We start from the raw sequence: 23,833 nt of genomic DNA, 5'->3' as shown, positions 1-23,833 counted from the left end.
TAAACGAGGCATTTGGTATCAGACGGGAGAGAATATGGGCATTTCTCTTCCGTCTTCGACAGAAGCGGACTTTTCGACCTTAGTCGACGCTTCACGAAGACAAAGTTTGAACTCTGCCCGTATAACTTGGGGCATTTCAGAACTGGATCATCTCCTCAAGGGACTCTTCCATGTATTAGAAGTTTTCAACTTCTTAGATTGGTCCCTTGGGGTGATGTCCAAGAAAGCCCATGATTCTGAAGGACTCGAACCAGAAGTCCTTCTGTGTATTTTGTCTTGTATAGACAAAGCGGTACAGGATGGCTCGATTGAGATCTCCTCTTTATTTGGAGCAGGTCTTCTTAAGAAGAGGACAGTCTATAGTGCCTTTTTGACGAAAGCGGTCTCCCACTCTCAAAGGGCAGCGCTACTGTACTCTCCATTGTCAGACTTTTGTTCCCTTCTCAGTTAGTGAAGGACATTTCTCGTTCATTAACTGAGAAGGCGACTCAAGACCTTCTTACTCAGTCAGCAAGGAAAAAGAAACCTGCTACTGCGACGGAAAAGAAAGGACCGAGTACATCAGTTCAGCCCTTTCGAGGTGGCCCGACCTCCAGAGCTCCCGCAAGAAGGAAGGCTCCTGAGAAGAGAGGTAGGTCTGCCTTTCGTCCCTTTAAAAAGGGAAAGTGATGCTTCTCTCCTCCAAGCACCAGTAGGTGCCAGGCTCCTGGGATTTGTGGAGGCCTGGGCACGTATAAACACAGACGCTTCATCAATGTCTGTAATAAGGAAGGGATATCGTATCCCTTTCCTGGACACTCCTCCCCTAACGTCAACACCGCGGGAACTAACAGCCAAGTACAAGGATCCTGTGCTGAGAGATACTCTTCGATCGATGGTGGATCAGATGTGGGACAAGAGAGCGATAGAACTAGTACTGGATCAAAACTCCCTGGGGATTTTACAATCGCCTTTTTTCTGGTTGCGAAAGCCTCGGGAGCTGGAGACCAGTACTAGACATCAGCTCTCTGAACAAATTTGTTCAGAAGGAGGAAGTTCTCGATGGAGACTTCTGCCTCAGTTCTTGCGTCAATGCGACAAGGAGATTGGATGGTGTCTCTGGATCTCCAGGACGCCTATTTTCACGTCCCGATCCACCCTTCGTCGAAGAAGTACCTCCGTTTCATGACGGGGGGAAGGATCTTTCAGTTCAGAGCCTTGTGTTTTGGCCTTTCCACAGCTCCTCAGGTCTTCACAAGCTTGATGAAGAATGTGGCGAGGTTTCTTCACCTCAAAGGTGTAAATATCTCTCTGTATCTGGACGACTGGCTCATCAGGGCCAGATCAGAGAGACAGTGCTTGGAGGACCTTACATTGACATTAAACCTGATCAGATCGTTGGGATTACTCGTAAACCTCGAGAAGTCACAGCTGACCCCCAGACAGAACTTAGTCTATCTGGGGATTCAGATGGATTCTCGGGGTTTTCGAGTATTTCCTTCGCAAGAGAGAATCGCAAAAGGTTTGCAGAAAGTCTCTCTCTTCTTAGGGAAGGAACAGACGTCGGCGAGGGAATGGCTGAGCCTTCTAGGGACCCTTTCCTCGCTCGAACAGTTCTTCCCACTAGGAAGACTTCATTTACGTCCGCTTCAATTCTTCCTCAAGAGGTCTTGGAGTTGGAAGACCGGACATCTTTCAGACGCCTTTCCCATTCCAGTGGAGATGAGACCGCACTTGGAATGGTGGTTGCCCCCTCTGAAGGAGAACAAAGGAATCTCTCTAAAATTCCAGAACCCAGACCTAGTGTTGTACTCCGACGCGTCGGATAAAGGTTGGGGAGCAACATTAGGCTCGAAGGAAGTGTCAGGCACCTGGGAAGCAGCACAGGTGTCTTGGCACATAAACTGCAAAGAGCTCTTTGCCGTACACCTGGCTCTGAAGAGTCTAGAACCTCTTGTTTCGAACAAAATAGTTCAAGTAAATGTGGACAACACCACAGCACTTGCCTACATTCGGAAACAAGGAGGGACTCACTCCTTGTTCCTTTACGAACTTACAAAAGATCTTTTACTTTGGACGTCTCAGAGGAATATCTCCCTACTTACAAGGTTCGTTCAGGGAGAAAGGAATGTGAGGGCGGACAGGCTCAGCAGGAGGAACCAGGTCCTTCACACAGAGTGGACCCTACACGAAGATGTGTGTCAAGATCTCTGGTCTCTGTGGGGGACTCCTCATGTGGATCTCTTCGCCACGTTCATCTCCAAAAGGCTGGCAGTCTTTTGCTCGGTCGTGGAAGACCCCAGAGCTCTGATGGTAGACGCCTTCCTGCTAGACTGGTCTCACGTAGACGTCTACGCTTTTCCTCCGTTCAAAATCCTGGGACTAATGCTGAAAAAGTTTGTGGCTTTCAAAGGGGACGGAGGAGGACATTGATAGCCCCTTTTGGCCGGCTCAAGACTGGTTCACGGAGGTGGTGGAGTGGATCGTAGATTTTCCCAGATCCCTCCCAAGAAGGATGGATCTTCTCAAACAGCCACACTTCCAGAGGTATCATCAAAACCTCCCCGCTCTCGCTCTGACTGCCTTTCGACTATCGAAAGACTCGTCAGAGCGAGAGGGTTTTCTTGTAAAGCTGCAAGCGCGATCGCGAGAGCCCGCAGAACCTCCACTAGACAAGTATATCAGTCCAAGTGGGAGGTTTTTAGAAGGTGGTGCAGAACTAAGAAGTTGTCCTCCTCCACTACCTCTGTAGCGGAAATTGCGGATTCCTTCTATTCCTGAGAGAAGAATCTCATCTAGCTGTATCCACAATAAAGGGATACAGAAGTATGCTTCGGCAGTCTTAGGAATAGAGGATTAGATCTGGCAGATAACAAGGATCTCCACGATCTCATAAGGTCCTTTGGGACTTCAAAGTCTAAGGAACCGGTCCCTCCTAACTGGAACCTAGACGTGGTACTCAAGTTCCTGTCATCCGAAAGGTTCGAACCTCCTCATCTGGCGTCGTTTCGAGACATCACCAGGAAATGCCTATTCCTATTATCTTTAGCTACGGCAAAGAGAATTAGTGAATTACATGCTCTGCAGGATAAAGTAGGATTCAAGGGAGACTCAGCTATTTGCTCGTTTAAAACCCTGTTTTTAGCTAAAAACGAGAATCCCATGAATCCCTGGCCTAAGTCATTCGAAGTTAAAGGCTTATCGAGTCTCGTAGGCAGAGAAGCAGAGAGGTCTCTATGTCCTGTAAGAGCTCTGAAATTCTACCTTCAGAGAAAGCACCAGATGGGAGGCTCTAGCAAGGTCTTTGGTGCGCGGTAAAAGACCCCACAAGACTGATGTCAAGAATGCTCTTGCATTCTTTGTGAGAAACGTCATTACAGACCGCGGCATAAGATCTGTCCTGACGAAGAGTTCCGACTGTTAAGAGTGAAAGCTCATGAAGTGAGAGCAGTAGCGACGTCTCTCTCGTTTCAAAAGAATATGGTCACTTTTAAAAACATCATAGATACGGACCATTTTGGTGGGAGATTGCAAACTTTCAGGTAATTTGCATCTCATTACTTGAAAGACGTTCGTGTGACCTATGAGAAATGTTTTTCTCTGGGTCCTTTCGTATCGGCGGATACGATCCTGGGTATGGAGCCAACACCAATCCTTAAGTATATACTTACCTTCTTTTAGATATGTTCTAGTCTCTTCTAACAAAAAGGACTTGGTGCTGCACGGCGGCCGTCTCTGTTGTTCAGTAAGAAACTCTTGTGATATCTAATTAGATGAGTATAAAATTTTTTTTTTTTGGAAAATTATGTGTGTGTGCGTATTGTGCTTTTTGAGTTATGGTTGTTGTGAAGAGTTCGGGGGATAACTCGGAACAATCTTTATTTCTAACGTGGTTAGGATCAGGTGGTCGGGATTGGTTGTATGCTCCTTCATAAGGTGTATTGTCATATAAGTGGATCAGCACCATTGACAAAGTCCTTTCAGGCTCTGCCGAGTAAGCGGATAAGACCCCATTGGCAGACCCACTAGAACTCTTGGCCATAGATCATATATCTCGCTAAAGTTTCTTGAGGTGATGCAGACTACTGGGCAAACACCCACGAAGTCTACCACCTATCAGGTAGGAACCAAGGTTTTATTTATACCTACAACATATGTTGTTTACCTGTCTATTCCATAAGTAGCTGTCTCTTACCCTCCACCAAAGGGTGCCAATCAGCTATGTATAGATCGACAGGTAAGTTTGATTGTATGAAAATTTGATATTATGTTACAATAAAGTTTCATACATACTTACCTGGCAGATATATACGATTAATGGCCCACCCAGCCTCCCCGCAGGAGACAGGTGGAAGAGAGAAAATATGATAGAAAACGGGAATGGTTCCTAGTCCTGCCGCCCAGGGCAGGCCGGTAGATCACCTGACCTACCTGTAGCGAGTGGCGCGAAATTTGAATTTCTGTCGGGGACGACGGAGTCTTAGCTATGTATATATCTGCCAGGTAAGTATGTATGAAACTTTATTGTAACATAACAATATCATGTTTACAGCGTCAAAATTGGATCACCTAATTCAAAATATCTTTAGGGTATTTAAAGTGATAAGTTTCCTGGACTGAACAGTGGGAGCCTTGGGACATACACTCAAGAATTGTTCCATGTTGGACGAGGATGCCTTTGCAAACGTTTTGGGAGTTATCTCCTGTTTAGATAAGGGTATTAGAGATGGAGCCTCTCATTAGGCATCCTGAAGAAGAGAGAACTTTGCTGTTCATTTACATTTGAAGGAATTTCTCATACTCAAAAGTCTGCCTTACTGTATTTGGCTTTGGATAAGAAGCACCTGCTTCCAGAGGAGACAGTAGTGATAGTTGCCTCAGAATTGCAAAAGAAGGCAACACAGGATCTTCACATGGATATAGAGGACACCTACTTTCGCATTCCAATACACCAAAACTTATAGAAGTTTCTGCAATTTGTCTTTAAGAACAAAATATACCGGTTCAGAGTGCTGTGTTTCGGGCTGCCAACCGCCCCACAAGTGTTCACTCGAGTACTAGCTCCCATTGCGAAATGGAAAGGCGTCTCTAGTCAGAATAAGGATGTCCCTTTATTTGGACGATTGGCTTCTCTGGCCACAAACAAAGGAGAGGTGCACAGAGGACCTTCAGAAAACTCTGACTTTAACTCAGGAATTGGACTCTTATTTTAATAAACAGACAAAAGTTGGAGTTACTCCCCTGTCAGAAGCTAGTCTATTTAGGGATGAGGATAGATTCAGTGAGTTTTCGGGCTTTTCCATCCCCACAAAGAATGGAGTCGTGCCTACAGAAGATAGAGAAATTTCTAGTCCTTCAGGAAAGCTCTGCGAAGGAATGGGCGAGTCTTTTGGGCACGCTATCCTCAATAGAACAGTTTGTGACACTAGGGAGACTTCATGTGAGGAATCTACAGTTCTTCCTCAGGGCGAACTGGAACAGAAAGAAATTTCCGGACTCTTTTATGTTCCGAATCACACAAGAAATATAGGAGGACCTGCAATGGTGGAAGGGAGATCTCTCCTTCGGCTGAGCCCCAACCTAGTGCTTTTCAGACGCATCAGATCAAGGTTGGGGAGCGATTCTAGGGGAAAAGGAAGTACCAGGCATTTTGAAAGCACGACAAAAACAGCGGCATATAAATCGAAAGGAATTGACCGCCATCCATGGGAGGTTGTTAAAATTTGCGGACGAGGTCCGCAACAAAGTAATGTAGATACATTCAGGCAGTATGACAGAGCACTCGTACATAAGAAAACAAGGAAGGACCCACTCATTTTCCCATTGCGAGACGGCAAGAACCTTGCTGTTATGGGCGAATTAGAATCAGACCACATTGCTAACAAGATTCGTTCAGGGGAAACTCAATGTATTCGTGGACGAACTAAGCCACAGGAAGCAGGTCCTTCACACAGAATGGATAGGGGTATGCCTCAAATTGTGGATACTTGGGAAAACCTATGATAGATCTGTTTGCCACAGCAAGAAACCATTGTTTCCCCCTTTACTGTTCACCAGCCCCAGACCTGAAAGCATGGGCGACGGATGCAATGCTTATGGACTGGTCAAACAAGGACTTGTACACTTTTCCTCCATTCAAGAAGGTGAGAGAAGTCGTTACCAAATTCAGAACGCACCACAACGTTTCGATGGCTCGTTGCTCCATTCTTGCCAGCGCAGGAATGGATCCCAGATCTTTTAGACCTACTGGTGGATTGGCCAAGGTTACTTCCTCAGAAAACAGATATATACTCGGACAGCCCCACTTCAGAAGGTTTCATCAAGGATTGTCCACTCTGTTCCTAACTGCTTACAGACTGTCCAACAACTCATATGAGCGAAAGGGTTTTCAAAACGAGCGGCGAGAGCTATCGCTCAATGCAGAAGGGAATCTTCAAGTAATGTCTACAAGGCAAAGTGGACTGTGTTTAGAGCCTGGTGTAAAGAATATAACATTTCATCTTCTAAGACAACTACAGTGATACCTCGACATACGAAATTTAATCCGTTCCGAGGCGGCCTTCCTAACCTGAGCTTTTCGTATCTTGAACCGCATTTTACATGTAAATTGCCTAATTCATTCCAAGCCCTAAAAAACACCCCAGTAAATTATATTTCCAGTTTTCAACACATGTTCTAGGGTTATGACGCCGATCCAACGGAAGAAATATGACTCCAAAAAGGCAAAATACTGTACATACTTGAGTAATATTCAACTGCATGTAATGTTCAACCCCATTTTTACTGCATGTATTAGGACTTAAGCATATGTCCCTTAGCAATAAGCCTAGCCTATGTTAGCAGTTGCTACTGTAGCCTAGTCTATGATTCTGACATCTAAACTTAAGAAGCTAAAAGCTTAGAATATGCCAATAAAATGTATATAAATAATCAGTATGTACTTATTTCAAATAATTATTAATTAATCATTAACTATAATCATTAACTATAATATGTACACAAACAAACAAAATAAGCTCCCAACCTTTTGTTTACATTCAGCCCTACGAGTACCGAACGATCGCCAAGCAACCACTTTTACCTAGCACACAGTTTAGTAATCAATCATAAATTTTCATTATCTCTCTTCAACTACTGAAACTACCAAACGGTATAATAACCATTCATTTCTATTATTTATTCTATCTTTACCTAATGGAGATACCGAGTTACTGACTGCTATAATGAAACACATAATATTAAAACAGAAAAAGAATTGAAGAAAATATTTGTTGGCTTCAATGATAGCAGTCTGATTTATTTTATATTTTATGATATCTAATTCACAATTTTTTTGTTAAATGTATTGCATGTACTCATTTTAAATAATTATTAAGTAACCATTAAGTATATAAAAAAAAAAAGCTTCCAACCTTTTGTTTACGTTCACATTATATGAGTAGCGAACGATCGCCAAGCAACCACTTTTACCTAGCACACAGTACAGTATGTAATCATAAATTTTCATTATCTCTCTTCCACTACTGAAACTGCCAAACAGTATAATAACCATTAATTTCTATTCTTTATTCTATCTTTACCTAATGTTATTTATTAAATGTATTGCATGAATAAGTTTTTCAATTTACAGCATCCTTTTACCAATAGAATACATAGAGCACATGGGGTAGATGCTGACCAATAGGAGAGCAGGATCTTATGGCGGTGACTAGCATCAGGAACCAATGGGAGAGCGGGAGGATGGTGGCGAGTCTACTCAGTTGCGGCACGGGAGATTTGAAATTGTTCTCGGTGGTCCGGGCGAATCTCGGGACTTTACAGCAACAACTTTTCGTAACCTGAACTATTTTTGTATGTAGAGCCAAAAAAATCTTCGTATTTGCTTTCGTAACTTGGATTTTTCGTAAGGTGGGACTTTCATATGTCGAGGTACCACTGTATAACGGAAATAGCAGATTTCCTATTATATCTGAGGACAGAATGGAATCTGTCTACTGGGACTATCAAAGGTTATAAGGCAATGTTGGGATGAGTTTTCAAACACAGAGGATTGGAGGTATTGACGAATAAAGATCTTTCAGATCTCATTAAATTCTTTGATATAGAAAAGCCCAAAGGTTCGAATATATTATCTTGGTACCTAGATGTAGTACTTAAATGGCTGTCGGAAGCCCCATGTGCCATGCAAAGAGCATATTTGAGAGATTTGATGAGAAAGACCCTATTTCTAGTAGTCCTGTCTACAGCTAAAAGAGTGAGTGAGGTAAATGCCATAGACAATAGAATAAGATATGCACAGGGTAATGTGGTATTGCACATTAACCGTGGGGTTTTAAGTGAAAAATGAGACTGCGTCCAAACCATGGCCTCGTTCTTTCAGTATTTAAAACCTGACGAACTTAACCCTCTCACGCTGATTGGACGCATTAAACATCGACATAAATTGTTTGTTGGGTGCCGATTGGACGTATGGTACGACGATAAAAAAAGTTTTTTAAAATTCGCGGAAAAATACTTATAGGCCTACCAGGCAAAAACTTTTGAATCATGCGCCTTGGGGGATGCTGGGAGCTCACGGATCAAGGGGTTGTTTTGTTTACAATCGTTACGCAGGCGCGCAAGCGCTAATTTCTTTCTTATTGCACTAAAAAGTATCAGTGACATATCAGAAATTATTTCGTCACTTTGAAATAATTTTTGCACCATTTTAAATTAGCCGTTACATGGAGTATTATATATGAAAATGTGTGCAATTTCATGTAGAGTACAACAACAAAAAAATACTCATGATTGTAGCTCTTAGTAGTTTTGAAATATTTTCTTATAAATAACAATAAGTGCCAAAATTTCAACTTTCGTTCAACTTTGACTCTACCGAAATGGTCGAAAAACGCAATTGTAATATAAAACTCTTATATTCTAGTAATATTCAATCATTTACCTTCATTTTGCAACAAATTGGAAGTCTCTAGCACAATATTTCTATTTATGGTGAATTTATGTAAAAAACTTTTTCCTTACGTCCGCGCGGTAACTCTTCCGATAAATTTTTTCGTGCGATTGTTGTAATGTTTGTACCATTTTAAATTAGTCGATACATAAAATTTTATATATGGAAATGTGCGCAATTTCATGTAGAATACAACTAAAAACAACCCATGGTTGTAGCTTTCATCATTTTTGAAATATTTTTATATAAATAACGATAAGTGCCAAAATTTCAACCTTCGGTCAACTTTGACTCTACCGAAATGGTCGAAAAACGCAATTGTAAGCTAAAACTCTTATATTCTAGTAATATTCAATCATTTACCTTCATTTTGCAACAAATTGGAAGTCTCTAACACAATATTTGTATTTATAGTGAATTTATGAAAAAAAAAAAAAATTTTTTTTCCTTACATCCACGCGGTAACTCTTCCGAAAAAAATCAGAAATATTTTCGTCCGATTGTCGTAATGTTTGCACCATTTTAACCCTTTCATGTCCAACTGACAGCGGTACGTAAAATTTACCGAAATTTTTCGTGCGTGTGGTAGGGGCATTTTTTTTTTTTTTTTTTTCGGACAAGTAGCGATTTCCATAGGCTAGATCATACCTTGGACCGTGTATCTCTGGTATCAATACGCCAGCAAAGTAGTTTCTGTACTGCGCATGATCAAATCCCTGTACTGCGCTCTGTTTCTTACCCTCTTTTCTATCAATTTTTTCACCTGCTGGACTTATTCGTTTTGCATTGATTAAATGTCGATATTTAGAGAATTTTCTTGACTTTCTCATTAAAAATAATTCATTCCCCTGATTTTCATAGTTTTTGGGTTACGAACGAAAATCTAAAAAAAAGTAAAAAAATTTTTTTTTGTTAACAAATTTTTTTGTATTTAGAGAGCTGGGATTCATATTCTGACTATTCCACCATAAAATACTAACATTTAGAAAAAAAGGACAGAAAATGAACTTTGTTGGCCTAAGATTTATATTTTTGCTGAATTTTCGAAATAATTATTTTTTCGCCCTGTCGAGCGCTCCCAGATACCTCGGATATCTGGGGACAGAGTGCTCAAAACTAAGCGGATATGGAAGAGTTAAATTAGCTGTTACTTAAAGTTTTATATATGAAAATGTGCGCAATTTCATGTAGAATAGTACAACGAAAAATAATCGAAGGTTGTAGCTTTTCTCATTTTTGAAATATTTTCATATAAATCACGATAAATAGAAAAAAACCACATTTGGTCAACTTTAACTCTACTGAAATGGTCAAAAAACGCAATTGTAAGCTAAAACTCTTACAGTCTAGCAATATTCAGTCATTTATCTTCATTTTGAAACAAATTCGAAGTCTTGAGCACAATATTTAGATGTATGGTGAATTTTTAAAAACTTTCCTTCCTCTGCGCGCGGATTCTACGCCCCAAATCTCTGAAATGCGTACGTCGCATTCTCCTAATATTTGCTCCATTTCATATTAGGTGTTTCATAAAGTTTTATATATGAAAATGTGTGCAATTTTATATAGAATAAAACAAAAAATTATTGAAGGTTGTAGCTTTTCTCATTTTTGAAATATTTGCATATAAAAAAAAAATATATAAAAATTTTGACCTTCGGTCAAATTTAACTTGTCTGAAATGGTCGAAAACTGCAATTACAAGCTAAAACTCTTACAGTATAGTAATATTCAATCATTTGTCTTTATTTTGAAACAAATTGGAAGTCTAGAACAATATTTAGATTTATGGTGAATTTTTGAGAAAAAAATTTTTTTTACGTCTGCGTGTTACGAATTCATGCATAGTTTTATAATAATATTTTCTCTGTGTTGCTTTGATCGTTTTATAATGTGTTATATACCAAAATGATCACAATTTAGTTTACAATACAACGAAAAAAAATTAACTTGTTAGCTTTAACCGTTTTGCTCACAGCGCGATTTGAATACAATTATATATGAAATTTCGTTTTTGTGCTATCAAATATCGCATTATTTATATATATGATAATTATATTTTTTTCATTTCTGATGGTTGCATACTAAACTTCAGGTAATGACAAAAAATGGAGCCAAAAGTGAACTCTTAGTCTTGAAAATTAAGCGAGCTGTGATTTAAAAAAAAAAATATTTTTTCCGCTTCGGTGCTCACTCCGAGACCCTCCCGGCATATGGGAGACAATTTTTATTATACCCCGTCGGCGTAAGAAGACGAGAGGTTTCTCTGCTCAGTCAGAGCTCTGAAATGTTATTTACAAAGGACAGAAAATTAGGGGCCCGTCCAGTCATTTATGGTGTTCAGAAGGAATCCTTCTTGCCAGAGGGCATTTTTCTTACGTAGTGTCATTGTGGAAGCTCATTCCCAAGTGAAAGAAACAGATCTTAATAAACGTAAAGTGAAAGTTCACGAGGTGAGAGAAGTGGCAACATCCCTCTTGCTTAAACACAACCTCTCTTTGGACTCGATTATACAAGCAACACATTGGAAATGCAAATGAGTGTTCGCCTCTCATTACCTGAGAGAAATTGAAACAGTCTATGAAAATTGCAGTACCCTGGGTCTGTATTTAGCAGCTGGCACAGCATTCTGTAAGGGTGTGTAGGATGTCATACCTTCCTAGCCTGTGTCTTCGCCTTAAATAAGGTTGTTGAGTTTTAAGGGGAGCCTGGAGGTACTATTGATGTTCTAGGAGTACCCTTCAGTCAAGTGTATATGAATTTTATGGTTATTGTGAAGGTGATATGTTTTTACTGTGGTAACATAATATTATATATGGTACTGTGCCCTGGGCAGGGACATCCTTTGGTTGACCATGCTAGCCACAGACATTCCTAAGCTGCATGGGTCCCACTTTTTAGAGGACGAACCCTGGCTATACTGCCATGCCCCTAAGTTAAGACGAGCGACTTCCAGAGGCAACTTCCAGAGGCAGTAATCATCTGTTCAGCTCTCTTAACAGCTAAGGAACCAACAAGCATTTGCATGGATGCTACACTTAAGTACATATTTTATATTCATTAATTTTTAAAAGATATGTGCACATCCATGGATCCCATCACTTACAATGTGGGATTCAGATATGTAACTACTTGGTAAGTTGCATACATGCATAAAAATGACTTTTTTACAATAAAATAAGATTTTATACATACTTACCAAGTAGTTACATGATCAAAGCCCACCCTCCTCCCTCACATGTATAGTAGGGCATAAACAACTGATTTTCGTGCGGTGTTGGTTCCTCACACCCCCGATAGTGGGCGGGGAATATCACGTGACCAAAGCAAACTTAGCACAACCGCAAATTTCAAAAATTTCTAGCTGCTGACGGTTTTAGAAACTATAGCTATGTAACTACGTACTTGGTAAGTATACATAAAATCTTATTTTATTATAAAAACTTCATTTTTATGAAAACAGCTTTTAGTAATGAAAATATGTGACTTCAAATATGTCTTAACCTGAAAGGAATAAATATATTTTTTAAATATTCTACTTGAGAAGGCTCTACCAAGTCAAAATTTTTAATAAAAACAATGAGATATTTGGCAGTGCATAAATTACTTACTGTGTGTGTGCTTGAGACATAGATGATACAGATTTGATAATTTTTTTTATGTAACTGTGTATTTACCTATTCAATATGCCACCCATGAGATCATATGATGCTAGAGGTAAGAAGCGCAAGGATCAATCTTTATCTATGCTAGAAAATGTTTATTTCATTAGCAAATAGTTTAGTGTTCATTTTCCTCAATAGATGGCGCTGTGGTTTGTTTACATTTTGACAGTGACATGTAAATGCACTGTGATCGCTGAAATTCATTCATTTCTTTTACATCTCACTATCTTCTACAATAAAAATAAATGATGAAGAAACTAATAGCGATAATTATGAAGATACAAAATTTAGGATATGAAAGTCACTGATAATAATGTACAGATTCTGAGGAGTTTAGTACTGTAGTTGACTTAAGATTAGGCAAACTCGGGAGATAAAGTACACTACGTATTTTAAAGAAAATAAAGTACACTATTTTAAAGAAAATAAAGTACACTATTTTAAAGAAAATTATACAGTATAGTATCATAGAATGGTGAAGTTAAAACATATGGGTAATAAAATTATATAAGCTAGTGTCAGAATGTATCCTTGTTGTAGGCTAAGTTGGAAACTAGGCTAATTGTATGTGGAATTACCTTGCAAGACTGTTTACCCAGAGGATTCATTTTTTAGGGATGTACTATTCTATATTCTGGCAGTGGCCTGGTCCCGAGATTTCTGGATTTAAGAGATTGGACTGTAATACTAATCTATGACTGGATGTTATGGAAACCTATAGATTTACTGGCATATTACTTAGCTGCATTGATCCCAGTATGCCAGAGAGTAACATCCCTCTTAACAGATTCATGTTTTCGATTCCACTTTTTTTTTATTTACTTGGTTTATTAGGAATCATTGAAGAAATATAGGACAGTCCTCTTGCATTACTTTGGAGACATTTCAGGAATACCCCAACATGGTGCTGAAGTCTCGTACATCAAGAACTTGAAGAGAAATAATTTTGTTTTTAGGGTCCCTGGTAGCCACAGAAGTAGACTTCCCACCAATGCAAAATCCAAAACGTGCAGAGGTTTATGTTCCTGTCCAAGTGGTTAACCTCTGTAGACACATTACCTACTGAGAATGATTCTCTGGTTGACAAGCAACATCCCCTCATACAGGCTGGAGGTTTTTAGTCTGGGCCTACACAACTTGTCATCTTACAAGAATACAAATGCAGCTAAAAACCTTAGAATCTCTCATTATTTAGAAAACAGTTCAAACTGCAACCCTCTACATGCATCCACAAGAGACTACTAAGAGAGACCTCTGCTTGTGTTCAGGCAAATCATCTTAAATGTGAACAGTAGAGTAACAAGACAGCTATGCTACATAGCTTCATACTTTTCCACTCGAGCAGAATCTCCTTATGTTCTGAGGGGGATTCTGAAGTCAACTCGTTTTTGCTGATGGCAGACAGGTGTTGGCGATTTGTAATCATTCAAGTTGTGCTCTTAACATTTTTTGAATAGCTATACAACCAATGACCTCACTTTAACGCTTATGCTTCAACTGTACAGTGCACTTCTCTGGTCACTTTGCAACTTTGAGTGCATTTATCTTACTCCCATGAACATTTAATCAGATCTTTTATTTTAATCATCTTGTTCATCCCACTTAATGATGGGCTAGTAGTGAAACCAAAATAAAACTTTTTGCAATACAACCTGTAATGTCCATCAAGTACCCTGCCTCCCATTCCTGTTGATTACTAATAGCTATATCTTAGTCTGCACAGTAAGTAGAACTGTTATGTAGCTATCTACCATCATTTCAGTCAGGAATGGAGTGTCCAGGATTTGTGAAAGCTATGGGTGTGGGCAAATCAAATATGAAGGCTAGGTTTGTATGGAAATTTTTTACTCATTTTTTAAAAGTATGGTTTTTAAGATATATCTAAATAATTAATACAGTGGATTTTGAAGAAATTTTATTGAAGGTTTGTATTAATGGAATGAGAAAACAATTTTATTCCTGAAGTTTGTGCAAGAAAATAATAATTAGATTTAAATGATTGAACTCTTGTACTGTACTTAAAATATCATCATTATACAAATGTGCACTCTGTATCCACTTCTTAGTTTTTGATTGTCCAATATTTTTTTGTATTTTTTTTTTTTTTTAGAAACAAAAGTCATTGTTTGTCAGCCCTGAATTTACATGTACTTTTATTGCATTTATTCTTTAATGGAAATTTCATTATGAGGAGAAGGTAGGTACTAAAGAGCAGTCTCAATTACCAAAACCTTATTGGTTAAGTTTATTACCATCTGTCTTCAGAATAGGAGAAATGATGGAGTTTGTTATATATAATATAAAATGAAATGTTTTAGATTGAAGCCAATTATGTTGTTGACCTTTTAAAAAAGTGTTCACAGGATCTAATAGCATACAGGTATACTATCTCTTGTCCGTCTTTAGGCAAAACACTTTTGGTAGAATGACAAGGTAACTATAAACAGCTGTGATAAGACACTGAATACTAGCTATTTGTGGAAATCATTTTCACACACACATACACACACAGACTTGCAGTTTCATTTGGTGAAGCTTGTAAGTTTCAGTTTTTATATGTGGATAAATTGATGTAAGCCTTTGCTGCTGCTACATTTCACACAGATCAAGATTGTTTTCACCCCCATTTTGAAGGTGTGATTTTTATTATATTAGTGAAATTATTGTTGTTTCAAGTAGTGAACTTCAAGAATAGACTCACTTGTGATATTTAGAACTAGATTAATCAGATATTTTATCATTGTTAAAGGTTTCGTTTAATGCTGTTGGTAAGAGATACTTTACTTTTGAAGTTGAATCAGATTGTAAAGTAATGTGAAAAAGTTGTACTTTGTGGTTTTGTTTTGAATCTTGTGTGTTGTCTTTTAGGATCTGATTCCTAATCCTCATGTGTAGGCTGAAGATTGTTGAAAAAAATAAGCATTAAGAAGCTTCCTGATGTATTTTTTCCCAGGTTCATTCCTCTTCAACCTTGAGCCAGGTAGGAATATTGAATTCTTTGAGGCTCATTTTAATAGTTTTGGAATTTGAAAGTAAACCAGCATCATCTAAGCTAAGCTATGAGTATGTTTTGGTACAGTACTATACCTCTAAGATATCTTTGTTAGTGTAATGCAGTTTCTTTGCTAGCTGTGGTTTATGTTTTATAACTGTGTGTGTGTGTGACCCTCTTGCAGGTTTGGATCTTGGTAATGCAATTTAAGTAGCTTGAGGTAAATACTTTAAATCGGGTACAGTACAGTACTTGATTATTTGGAATTAATTTGTGGCATTATGCTCATCTTATGCTAAATGTATTCCCAGTCAAAAACCAAGATGTATTATAGATATTCTTTTGTGACGACCGTGTTGATATTTATTATCTTCATCAGCAAAGTAGGACTGAGGTACTATATTCACTTGTGTCCATCTGTCAACAAGGTATCAGTTATCTATGGTTTTAAGAAATATTTCAAAGGGGTACGCTGAGGCAAAGATGTTCAAAGTTTAGAATAGATTTAGGTCAAGATGTGGATTTGAAAGCAAATTCATGGATTTGAAAGAAACTTTATGGATGGTGGAGAGCTGTGGTTAGATAGAGTAAGTTGGGTTTTTTGATAGAGGTGGATGTGGCTGGAATTAAAGGTCATAGTTTTGTTAACATTGAGAAACTGAGCATCTTTTCTAATTTCTACAAAAATGTCAAGCTTGCGATGAATTTCAACTGAGTGTGCGCCATAAAAACCATGTACAGTACTTTTAAGTTTAATGTGAGTCAGGACAGCAAGATGTTCCTTTGTAATTGGCAAAGGTATGCACTTTTTAGTGCTTTATAGTTATTTCAGTTGTTGAAGTTTCATAAAAGTTAAGTTTTGAATCTGTCACTTGAATAAAAATTTTATAATGTGTCCACTCTTTCGAAGATTCTGTAAGCTATGGTACAAACAAGACTGGCTTTGCTGTGCGTGTCATATTTGTTGTTAGTGAAGTAAGTTTTTCCATTTTAAACAGTGAATCAGAGAAAATGTTGTTACAGTCAGTCCCCGGTTTACGACAGGTTCAGCTTACAACGTTCCGAGTTTGTGCCACTTTTCAATTATATTCATTAGAAATTTCTTCAAGGTTTACGACGCATTTTCTAGGGTTATGACACTGATCCCATGGAAGAAATGTGACTTCAATAAGGCAAAATACTGTATATACTTGAGTAATATTCAACTGCATGTAATGTTCAAACCCATTTTTACTCCATTGATTCTGGCAATACCTAAGCCTAGGCTATGTTAGCAGTCAAAACTGTAGCCTAGTCTAAGATTCTGACATCTAAAACTAAGAAGCTAAAAGCTTAGAATATGCCTGTAAAATGTATGTATAAGTAATCAGTATGTACTCATTTCAAATAATTATTAATTAAGTGATAAACAAAAGAAAAACAATCTAACAACCTCCTTTGTTTACAATACTTTTGTCAACACTACCGAGTGCTGATAGATTAGCAAGCAACCACTTTTAACTAGTGCACAGTATAGTAAGCATACATTTTTATTATCTCTCTAAAACCACTGAAACTACCAAACATTATAATAACCATTCATTTCTATTCTTTAATCTATCTTTACCTAATGTAGATACTGACAGTTATAATGTCATTATATGAAACACATAATGACATTATAACAGAAGAATAATTCTATAAAATATTGCTAGCTTTGATGACAGCAGTCTTTGATTAATTTTCTACTTTATGATATTTAATTCACAATTTTTTTTTCATTAAATGTATTGCATGATTTAAGTTTTCAATTTACAGCATCATTTTACCAATAGAATAAAAAATACATGATTCTTTGTGAATCATAAATGAAGAGTTATCAGCTGACAAAATACAAATGGTGGCTTATAGTACTTTGGGAAATGAAGGTTGCACTTCTAGTAGCCTAGAACAGCCATAAATTAAAAACAAGATAAGAATAATAAAAGATTCTCAGATAAGTAAAACAACATTTATATTTATTGTCGTGGTTATTGTACAAAAATAAAAGTTTGTCAACTTCTGTTAGGCTTAGCCTAGTCCCTAAAGTTTACACTTTTCCAACATAGAAACAACATAACAATGATAAAAGATTCTCAATTAAGTAAAACAACATTTGTGTTTATTGCCTGTTATCGGGAAATCCAAAGCCTAGGCTTAGCTTAGTGCGAAACTCTATCACTAACAAAACTAGCCTATACCCACAGATAATGTTCAATTCCAAAATTTTAGGCCATAAAATTGGTCTTTAAATATCAAACCTTACAAGAGTATATACAGTGAACAATATTTTAAGGTTTTTCTTTTTTTATGAAAAACACAGTAAAAATGCAGTTTACATTGTTTTCAATAAACACCCAAAGCATTCAAAGTAAGGTTTTGTTAGGAATTTTGACGATTTTTGAGTTTTCCGGCTTAGGACAATTTTCGGCTTACGACACATCTCAAGAATGGAACCCCTGTCGTAAATAGGGGACTGCCTGTATATGGCTTCATATTTTGCGTGTACTGACCCTAACACGACCTAAAAGTCTTCAGCAAATTTACAATGTCAGTTTTGCTGCTGTGCTTAACTTTTACTAAAAGCATATAAGAACTAAGGGTTACATAAGTAACCTTATTCCAAATACTTCTCTTAGTAAAATACTTTTATGCTATGTTTTTACTATTTCAATTATCAGAGTGCATATTGCAATGCCATGGTAGACATACTTATCAAATATTAGTAATTGTTAAGCTAATTGCAGTGGCTCATCTGCTTGTTTCATTGCATATATTTTTGTAATAATAAAGTACTGTACTTTGCATTTCAGTCGGATCATGCCAAAAATAATCCATTCCTGAGCTCGCCTACAAGTGAAACTGCACCTGTTCCGGTTGCTAACAATGGAGATTCCTCACAAATCATTGACCTCTTTGGTGCGGCACAAACAGATGGGACATCAGCTGCACAGGCTGCAGTAAGATGCATTAGTTTTTCATTTTGGTTTAGGAGCTTATAGTATTATGTCAGCATTTACACATTGTTTTATATAGAAATATTTTATTTATAGAAATATTTTCTTTTTTTACAAAAAAATTTAAATCAAGCCTTTTGGTTGGATAATTATTCCATAATTACCCACGAGAGCATGAAAATCAGATGCTCTTGTGTTGCTGTTTATATGCAGCATTTATAATTAAAAATATTTCTTGATCTCGAGTTACCAGATATTGAATTTATTGAATTATAGGACAATTGCGGGGAGAAGTATTAATATGTCTGCTTTCATGCATGTTGTGTGGTTGTATTGGCATAGCATAGATGGTTCTCCATTTATGTAAACATTTGCCGTCCTTATCTTTTTTTATTATTTAGTACAGCTCCATTGTTCTGGTCCCTTTAAAAGTAGTTATTACTATGCCACTAAAGCTTTATTTGTTCTTACTGGGATACAAACTGTAGTCTTCATATATGGAGTATCCTACAGCGCATGTGCTGGGCTGGACTAGTTTTGAACTGACTGGCAAGAAGGGTAACTTGGTGGATACGGGGTAGAGAGGGGTTTACCCACACTGTCCCACTGATGCTGTCCATTGCTCCCTCAGCCTCATGATTTGGAAACTTTCTATCGCTCTGTTGCCTTCCCCACTGTGGACTGGTTGATTACCCGTATCCTTATCCTTTGTTTACTTTTTTCTTGTGTAACACTGCACATCTCTGTTTTTATTTTTATTTTTTTTGTGGAGAGTAAACAGGAATAATATTGTTGCTTGCAAGGTTTGTGATTTACCTCAACCGATTGTCCCCTATCACAGTAAATCCTCATTCCATCTGTGTTTTTTTATTGTAGAGGTAAGGAATGTGCATGTGATGTATCCTGTGAGAAATGTGCTTCTTGGTCTTCTCCCCAATAGGAATTTTATGGTGGAAGGTTTAGAAAGTCTTGGAAAGGTTCCCTGGTTCCTGAGATTGTAGATCTATGCCAGAAGTAATGCCTATTCCTTCCAGAATATATTAGTCATTCCTGGGTAAGTATGTTGCCACCTACCAAACCTATCCAGAGGATCTATAAAGGTCACTTTATAGATCCTCTGTGGGTTCCCATAGAGAATCCATTCTGCTTTGCCTTGTTCAGGACTCATGCCCTCTTCTTCCCTGACAGGAGACATGCCCCCCCTCTAGGGAGAGGTCTCTAACCCAGTTGTCCTCCCAGACTCATCCTTTGCCTTGACCTTGGGAGGAGGCTGATCATAATGCTCTTGCCACATGGTCCCCTCCATGCTCTTTACCCTGCCCTCATTCCAATCCAACATAATCTATCTACCCATGGCCACGAAAGGCGACTCCTTTGGTAGGACAGCAGTAGGAGCGGGACTGGAAGTGAAGATTAAGCATATTCCCTACTGCCTTGGAGGAAGTGCAGGCCTGGCCTGTGCAGCAGGAGAGCCGTTAGGAGCCGGAGAACCTTCATTCCTGGAGACTCTTCCTGCTGACATGGAGCAGCGATTCCAAATTATTATTGTGCTCACATGCGAGCTTAACAATCTGAGGTGTAATTGTGACATCAGCTTTACCGATAATCTTATTCTTAAAGCAAGTGTAGTTGGCTCTGCCCTTCAGTAAGGTTACCACGGTCAAATTATCCTATGGTGTTTTGGTCGAGGTGAGTTTTCTGATCTGTGGGTCAGGCAGTTCCCTTGCAGCCAGAAGTTGGGGGAAAGTCCTTCTTTCTCTGTTGACCAAGCAGAAGTAGTATTACATCCTGAAAGGTGGAGGAGACACTCCGCTTTGACTCGATCCAGCATTGTGTCAACTCACACATAACTTACTTCTCAAGAGACTTAACCAGCATGGGCTCTCCTTTAACTGCAATGAGGTGAACAGCTTTAAATTATTGATCATGTCTGCTATCCATAGTATCTTTTGTCTGGACCTTTGGCAGTGTGCTGTCACTACTTTGATAAAAGAGCTTCCTGCAGAAGTCTGGCTTTTGGCAAGGAGGTTGGTAGTTGATAAAAGAGCTTCCTGCAGAAGTTTGGCTTTTGGCAAGTAGGTTGGTAATCCCAAGCAACACGGTACTTGCCTTCGAGCCCACTATGTCACCAACATTTAGGCCAGCTTGATTTAACATATTAGGGAGTCTGTCCTCTCCTTGTCATTAAAATAGGTGTTGCATAGGAGCTGGGGAAATGCTACCTTGAAGCTATTTCAGGGAGGCAGAGTACAGCTGGCAAGGACATCAGGGGCTGTCAAATCTATATAACAGTAGTCCAGAGTAAAACTCAACCCCAGATGCTCCAACAAAACATTGCTCCTATCTCAACTGAGGGCTTTGACATCTTCCAGCCCTATTGTCTCCCCTTTCAGAATCAACTGAAGAGAGGAGGCAGAAAAAGAAAAATGGTCAGTACCCCTCTTTAATGAATTGCTGACTTTCTCATCTATCTTTACAGAGACAAGTGCCTTTCAGTTTAGGCGGTTAAGGGCTATAGTGCAGCTTATTCAGGTTGTCCATCTACTTGGTTTGGCCCTCCCCACCTTGGTGGAATTGTCCATCTGATTGGTAATTTCAAGCAGTTGTGCCCTCCCCAAGGAGTTTGTTCCATGGAGTGGGATGTTTTTTGGCACTTCTGAGTCTGAGGGTGGCCCCTACAAGCAATTGTCTCAGTCCTTGAAAATGGTCTTTCATTTGACCATGGCACTAGCAAAGAGTCGGGGGATGACATGATTTATCATATCTCCTTTGGCACTTAGAGAGGTAGGGCTCAATCTCTTTTCATACTGAAATTTCTTTCAAAAACTAAAAACCTGACAGTTCCTGATGTTAGATTAGAGTTTTTCAATCATATCATTCCTGGACTTGTCGGTGGAGACCCAGATGAGATGTTGCTGTGTCCAGTCTGCACCCTAAAAAGCTATCTGAAAAGAACAAAACCCCCTAGGCCAGGGTTCATGTATCTTTTTGTTAGCACCAGTTATCTCAAGGTGTCTCATAATATCACCACCACCTGGCTTTATAAAGCCCTTGTAGGAATCAGTCTTTCCTGCCATTCCAGGAGCTCATGATATCAGGGGCTGAGACCTTCTCTTGCTTTTCAGACCTCAGTCCAACATGTAACAGAGGGCCTGTTTCTAATAGAGACAGACTACTTTCACTTCACTCTACCTGAGGGATGTCATCCACAACTCTCTCAATATCTTTCCATGTGTCCTGTGGTGGCTGCTCAACAAATGTCAGCCTGTACTGAGGGTTAGGTTCAGGGGTCGAATGATCCCTACCCCCCCACACTTTCTGGAAGCCCATATTTTCAAGTACTTCATCTTGTATATATAGTACCTATATATGCAATGACATTTATAGAAGAAAAGGTCCAGTTTTGGGAAAAACAACCCCCACCATAAAAAAATTCTGGGTATGGGCCTGAGTGTGATTACATACTATCTTGGACCGGGCACCCAGTATTTCTTTTGAATATTAAGGTTGAGTAGTTCATTCTGGGAATGAATGAGGAATGTGTAGTTAGCCCGCTTGCTTTTCTATCCTCCCTAATTGAAAGCATTTGAGCTGAAGAACAAGCTGGACATCAATGAATCAATGAGTTTGAGGTAGTACGCTGTTTGAGGTAGCACCTGTTCTGCTAGACTAGAATGCTTCGCAGGGCGGGTGTAACAGTGTTGCTCTTGCTCTTTCTTGTTACATGCATCAGTTGTTGGATTCCTTTGGTGGGTACTTGTCCTCTGCCATAGGCACTACCTTCCCACTGAGGGATAAGTCTCCATATATGAAAGGCTCAGGTTTTGTATCCCAAAAGGAACAATTGACAAATTTTTAAAAGTAATTTGTATTTTTCCTAAGACAAACTGTAGCATTTGCTATAGTTTTATCCACCTCACCCACCACATTATTAGTTTTGCATCTCCTACCGAAGGAACAGCAGGCGTCATTGGCAGGAAAGCGTGGATAACCCCCACCTCTCCCTGTCTCCACCCGGTTACCCTCCTTGCTAGTTTTCACAGCTGATCTAGCACATGCAATGTAGAGTACTCCATATATAAAAGTCTACAGTTTGAATGTCATGATAAATTGGATTTTAAAGAAAATGATCATATTGGCCTTTATTTGCAATCACAGTATACTTAAGGGGATGGTATTTGGAAGATTCAGATAAAAATTGTTGATTATGTACCAGAGCTGTACTCTTAATTTGTTATGCTGCCTCATATATAAGTTTTGCAATTTATAAGCTTTTGAAGCATATAAATGCAGGTAGTATAATAAATATTGCCATTCTTGTATATTTACAAGTGAGAATAGATTTGAGAAAATATTAATGGAAGAAAATACTAAATGCTTAAAAGAGGATTTTTTTTCCCCTAACTTCATCATTGGAATTAAACTTTAATTTTGTAACTTACCCAGTATAATTACATAGCTGTAAGTTCCACTTATACGGCAACTCCAATTCAAAATTTCGAGGATAACACTGCACACTATTGTTTAGGCAATCAGTCCTGCCCACTAGCAGGAGATTAGGAACAAGTGTGAGCAGCAAGCTCAGTTTTCTTCCTGCCGTCGTATGGTAAACACAAGTGCTGATGACAGCCTGTTCATTGTTTTTCGGTTATTTAACTAGATTTCAATGGTGTGCATTCCCACTGGAATGCATATTTAGTAACCTTCAATGAAGCCTCGGGTTGACTTATTACTTGTCTTGTTATTAAGTTGATTCATCAACTATTCTTTGTTTATGCTTGCACGCTTATGATAATAGTTCTGCCCTAAAGGTAATTATTGTATGTTGTATCATTTCTTTTGGCCAAACTTTGCATTGTTTTTCTGTTTACCAGGCTTCATAACGTGTAAACCCATATGTATATACTAGTTTTGCCTTATTATTTAATTCTCGAAGCATGTTTTCCGAGTATAATACTTGAAAACTGTTTATTGCCTCAAAGTAGTAATTCTATGTTTCGTTATTCTTTTAGACTAAAAGCTAAACAACTTTTTCTCATTTCTATGCGTAGGCTTCTTGTGAGTTGCCGATTTTGTTTTGCCCGGGCAAGTAAAATTTGTATCTTAGGTTAGCCAAGATTTTACATCGATGTTTTTTATAATGCGTAGGCCATTCACTAGAGGTCGTTAATTAATTTCCGTAAAAGTAATTCTTGGATGCTCATTATTCTTAGGTTTCTTGTGAGCTGCTGATTTAGCTTTGTCCAAAAAAAGTAATTCTGGTATCTTATGC

At 38.5% G+C, this 23,833-nt stretch overlaps 1 protein-coding gene across 22 annotated transcripts in view; it reads left to right on the top strand.

Moving 5' to 3' along the window:
• LOC135201636 (phosphatidylinositol-binding clathrin assembly protein LAP-like) overlaps positions 1–23,833 on the top strand; it is a 485,987-nt gene that overhangs the window by 285,218 nt on the left and 176,936 nt on the right. For 19 of the 22 annotated variants that reach the window (XM_064230718.1, XM_064230715.1, XM_064230716.1 and 16 more), the window contains 2 exons: positions 15,548–15,574; positions 18,418–18,564. In XM_064230718.1, the coding sequence (XP_064086788.1) occupies positions 15,548–15,574; positions 18,418–18,564 (174 nt within the window). The remainder of the gene's footprint in view (positions 1–15,547; positions 15,575–18,417; positions 18,565–23,833) is intronic. The other 3 variants (XM_064230722.1, XM_064230714.1, XM_064230707.1) reach the window with 1 other exon arrangement.

The sequence above is a fragment of the Macrobrachium nipponense genome, chromosome 28 (assembly GCF_015104395.2).
Source record: "Macrobrachium nipponense isolate FS-2020 chromosome 28, ASM1510439v2, whole genome shotgun sequence".
Lineage (NCBI taxonomy): Eukaryota > Metazoa > Arthropoda > Malacostraca > Decapoda > Palaemonidae > Macrobrachium > Macrobrachium nipponense.
Note: the sequence above shows the minus strand (reverse complement) of the source record. Positions and strands in the feature narration are given on the sequence as shown.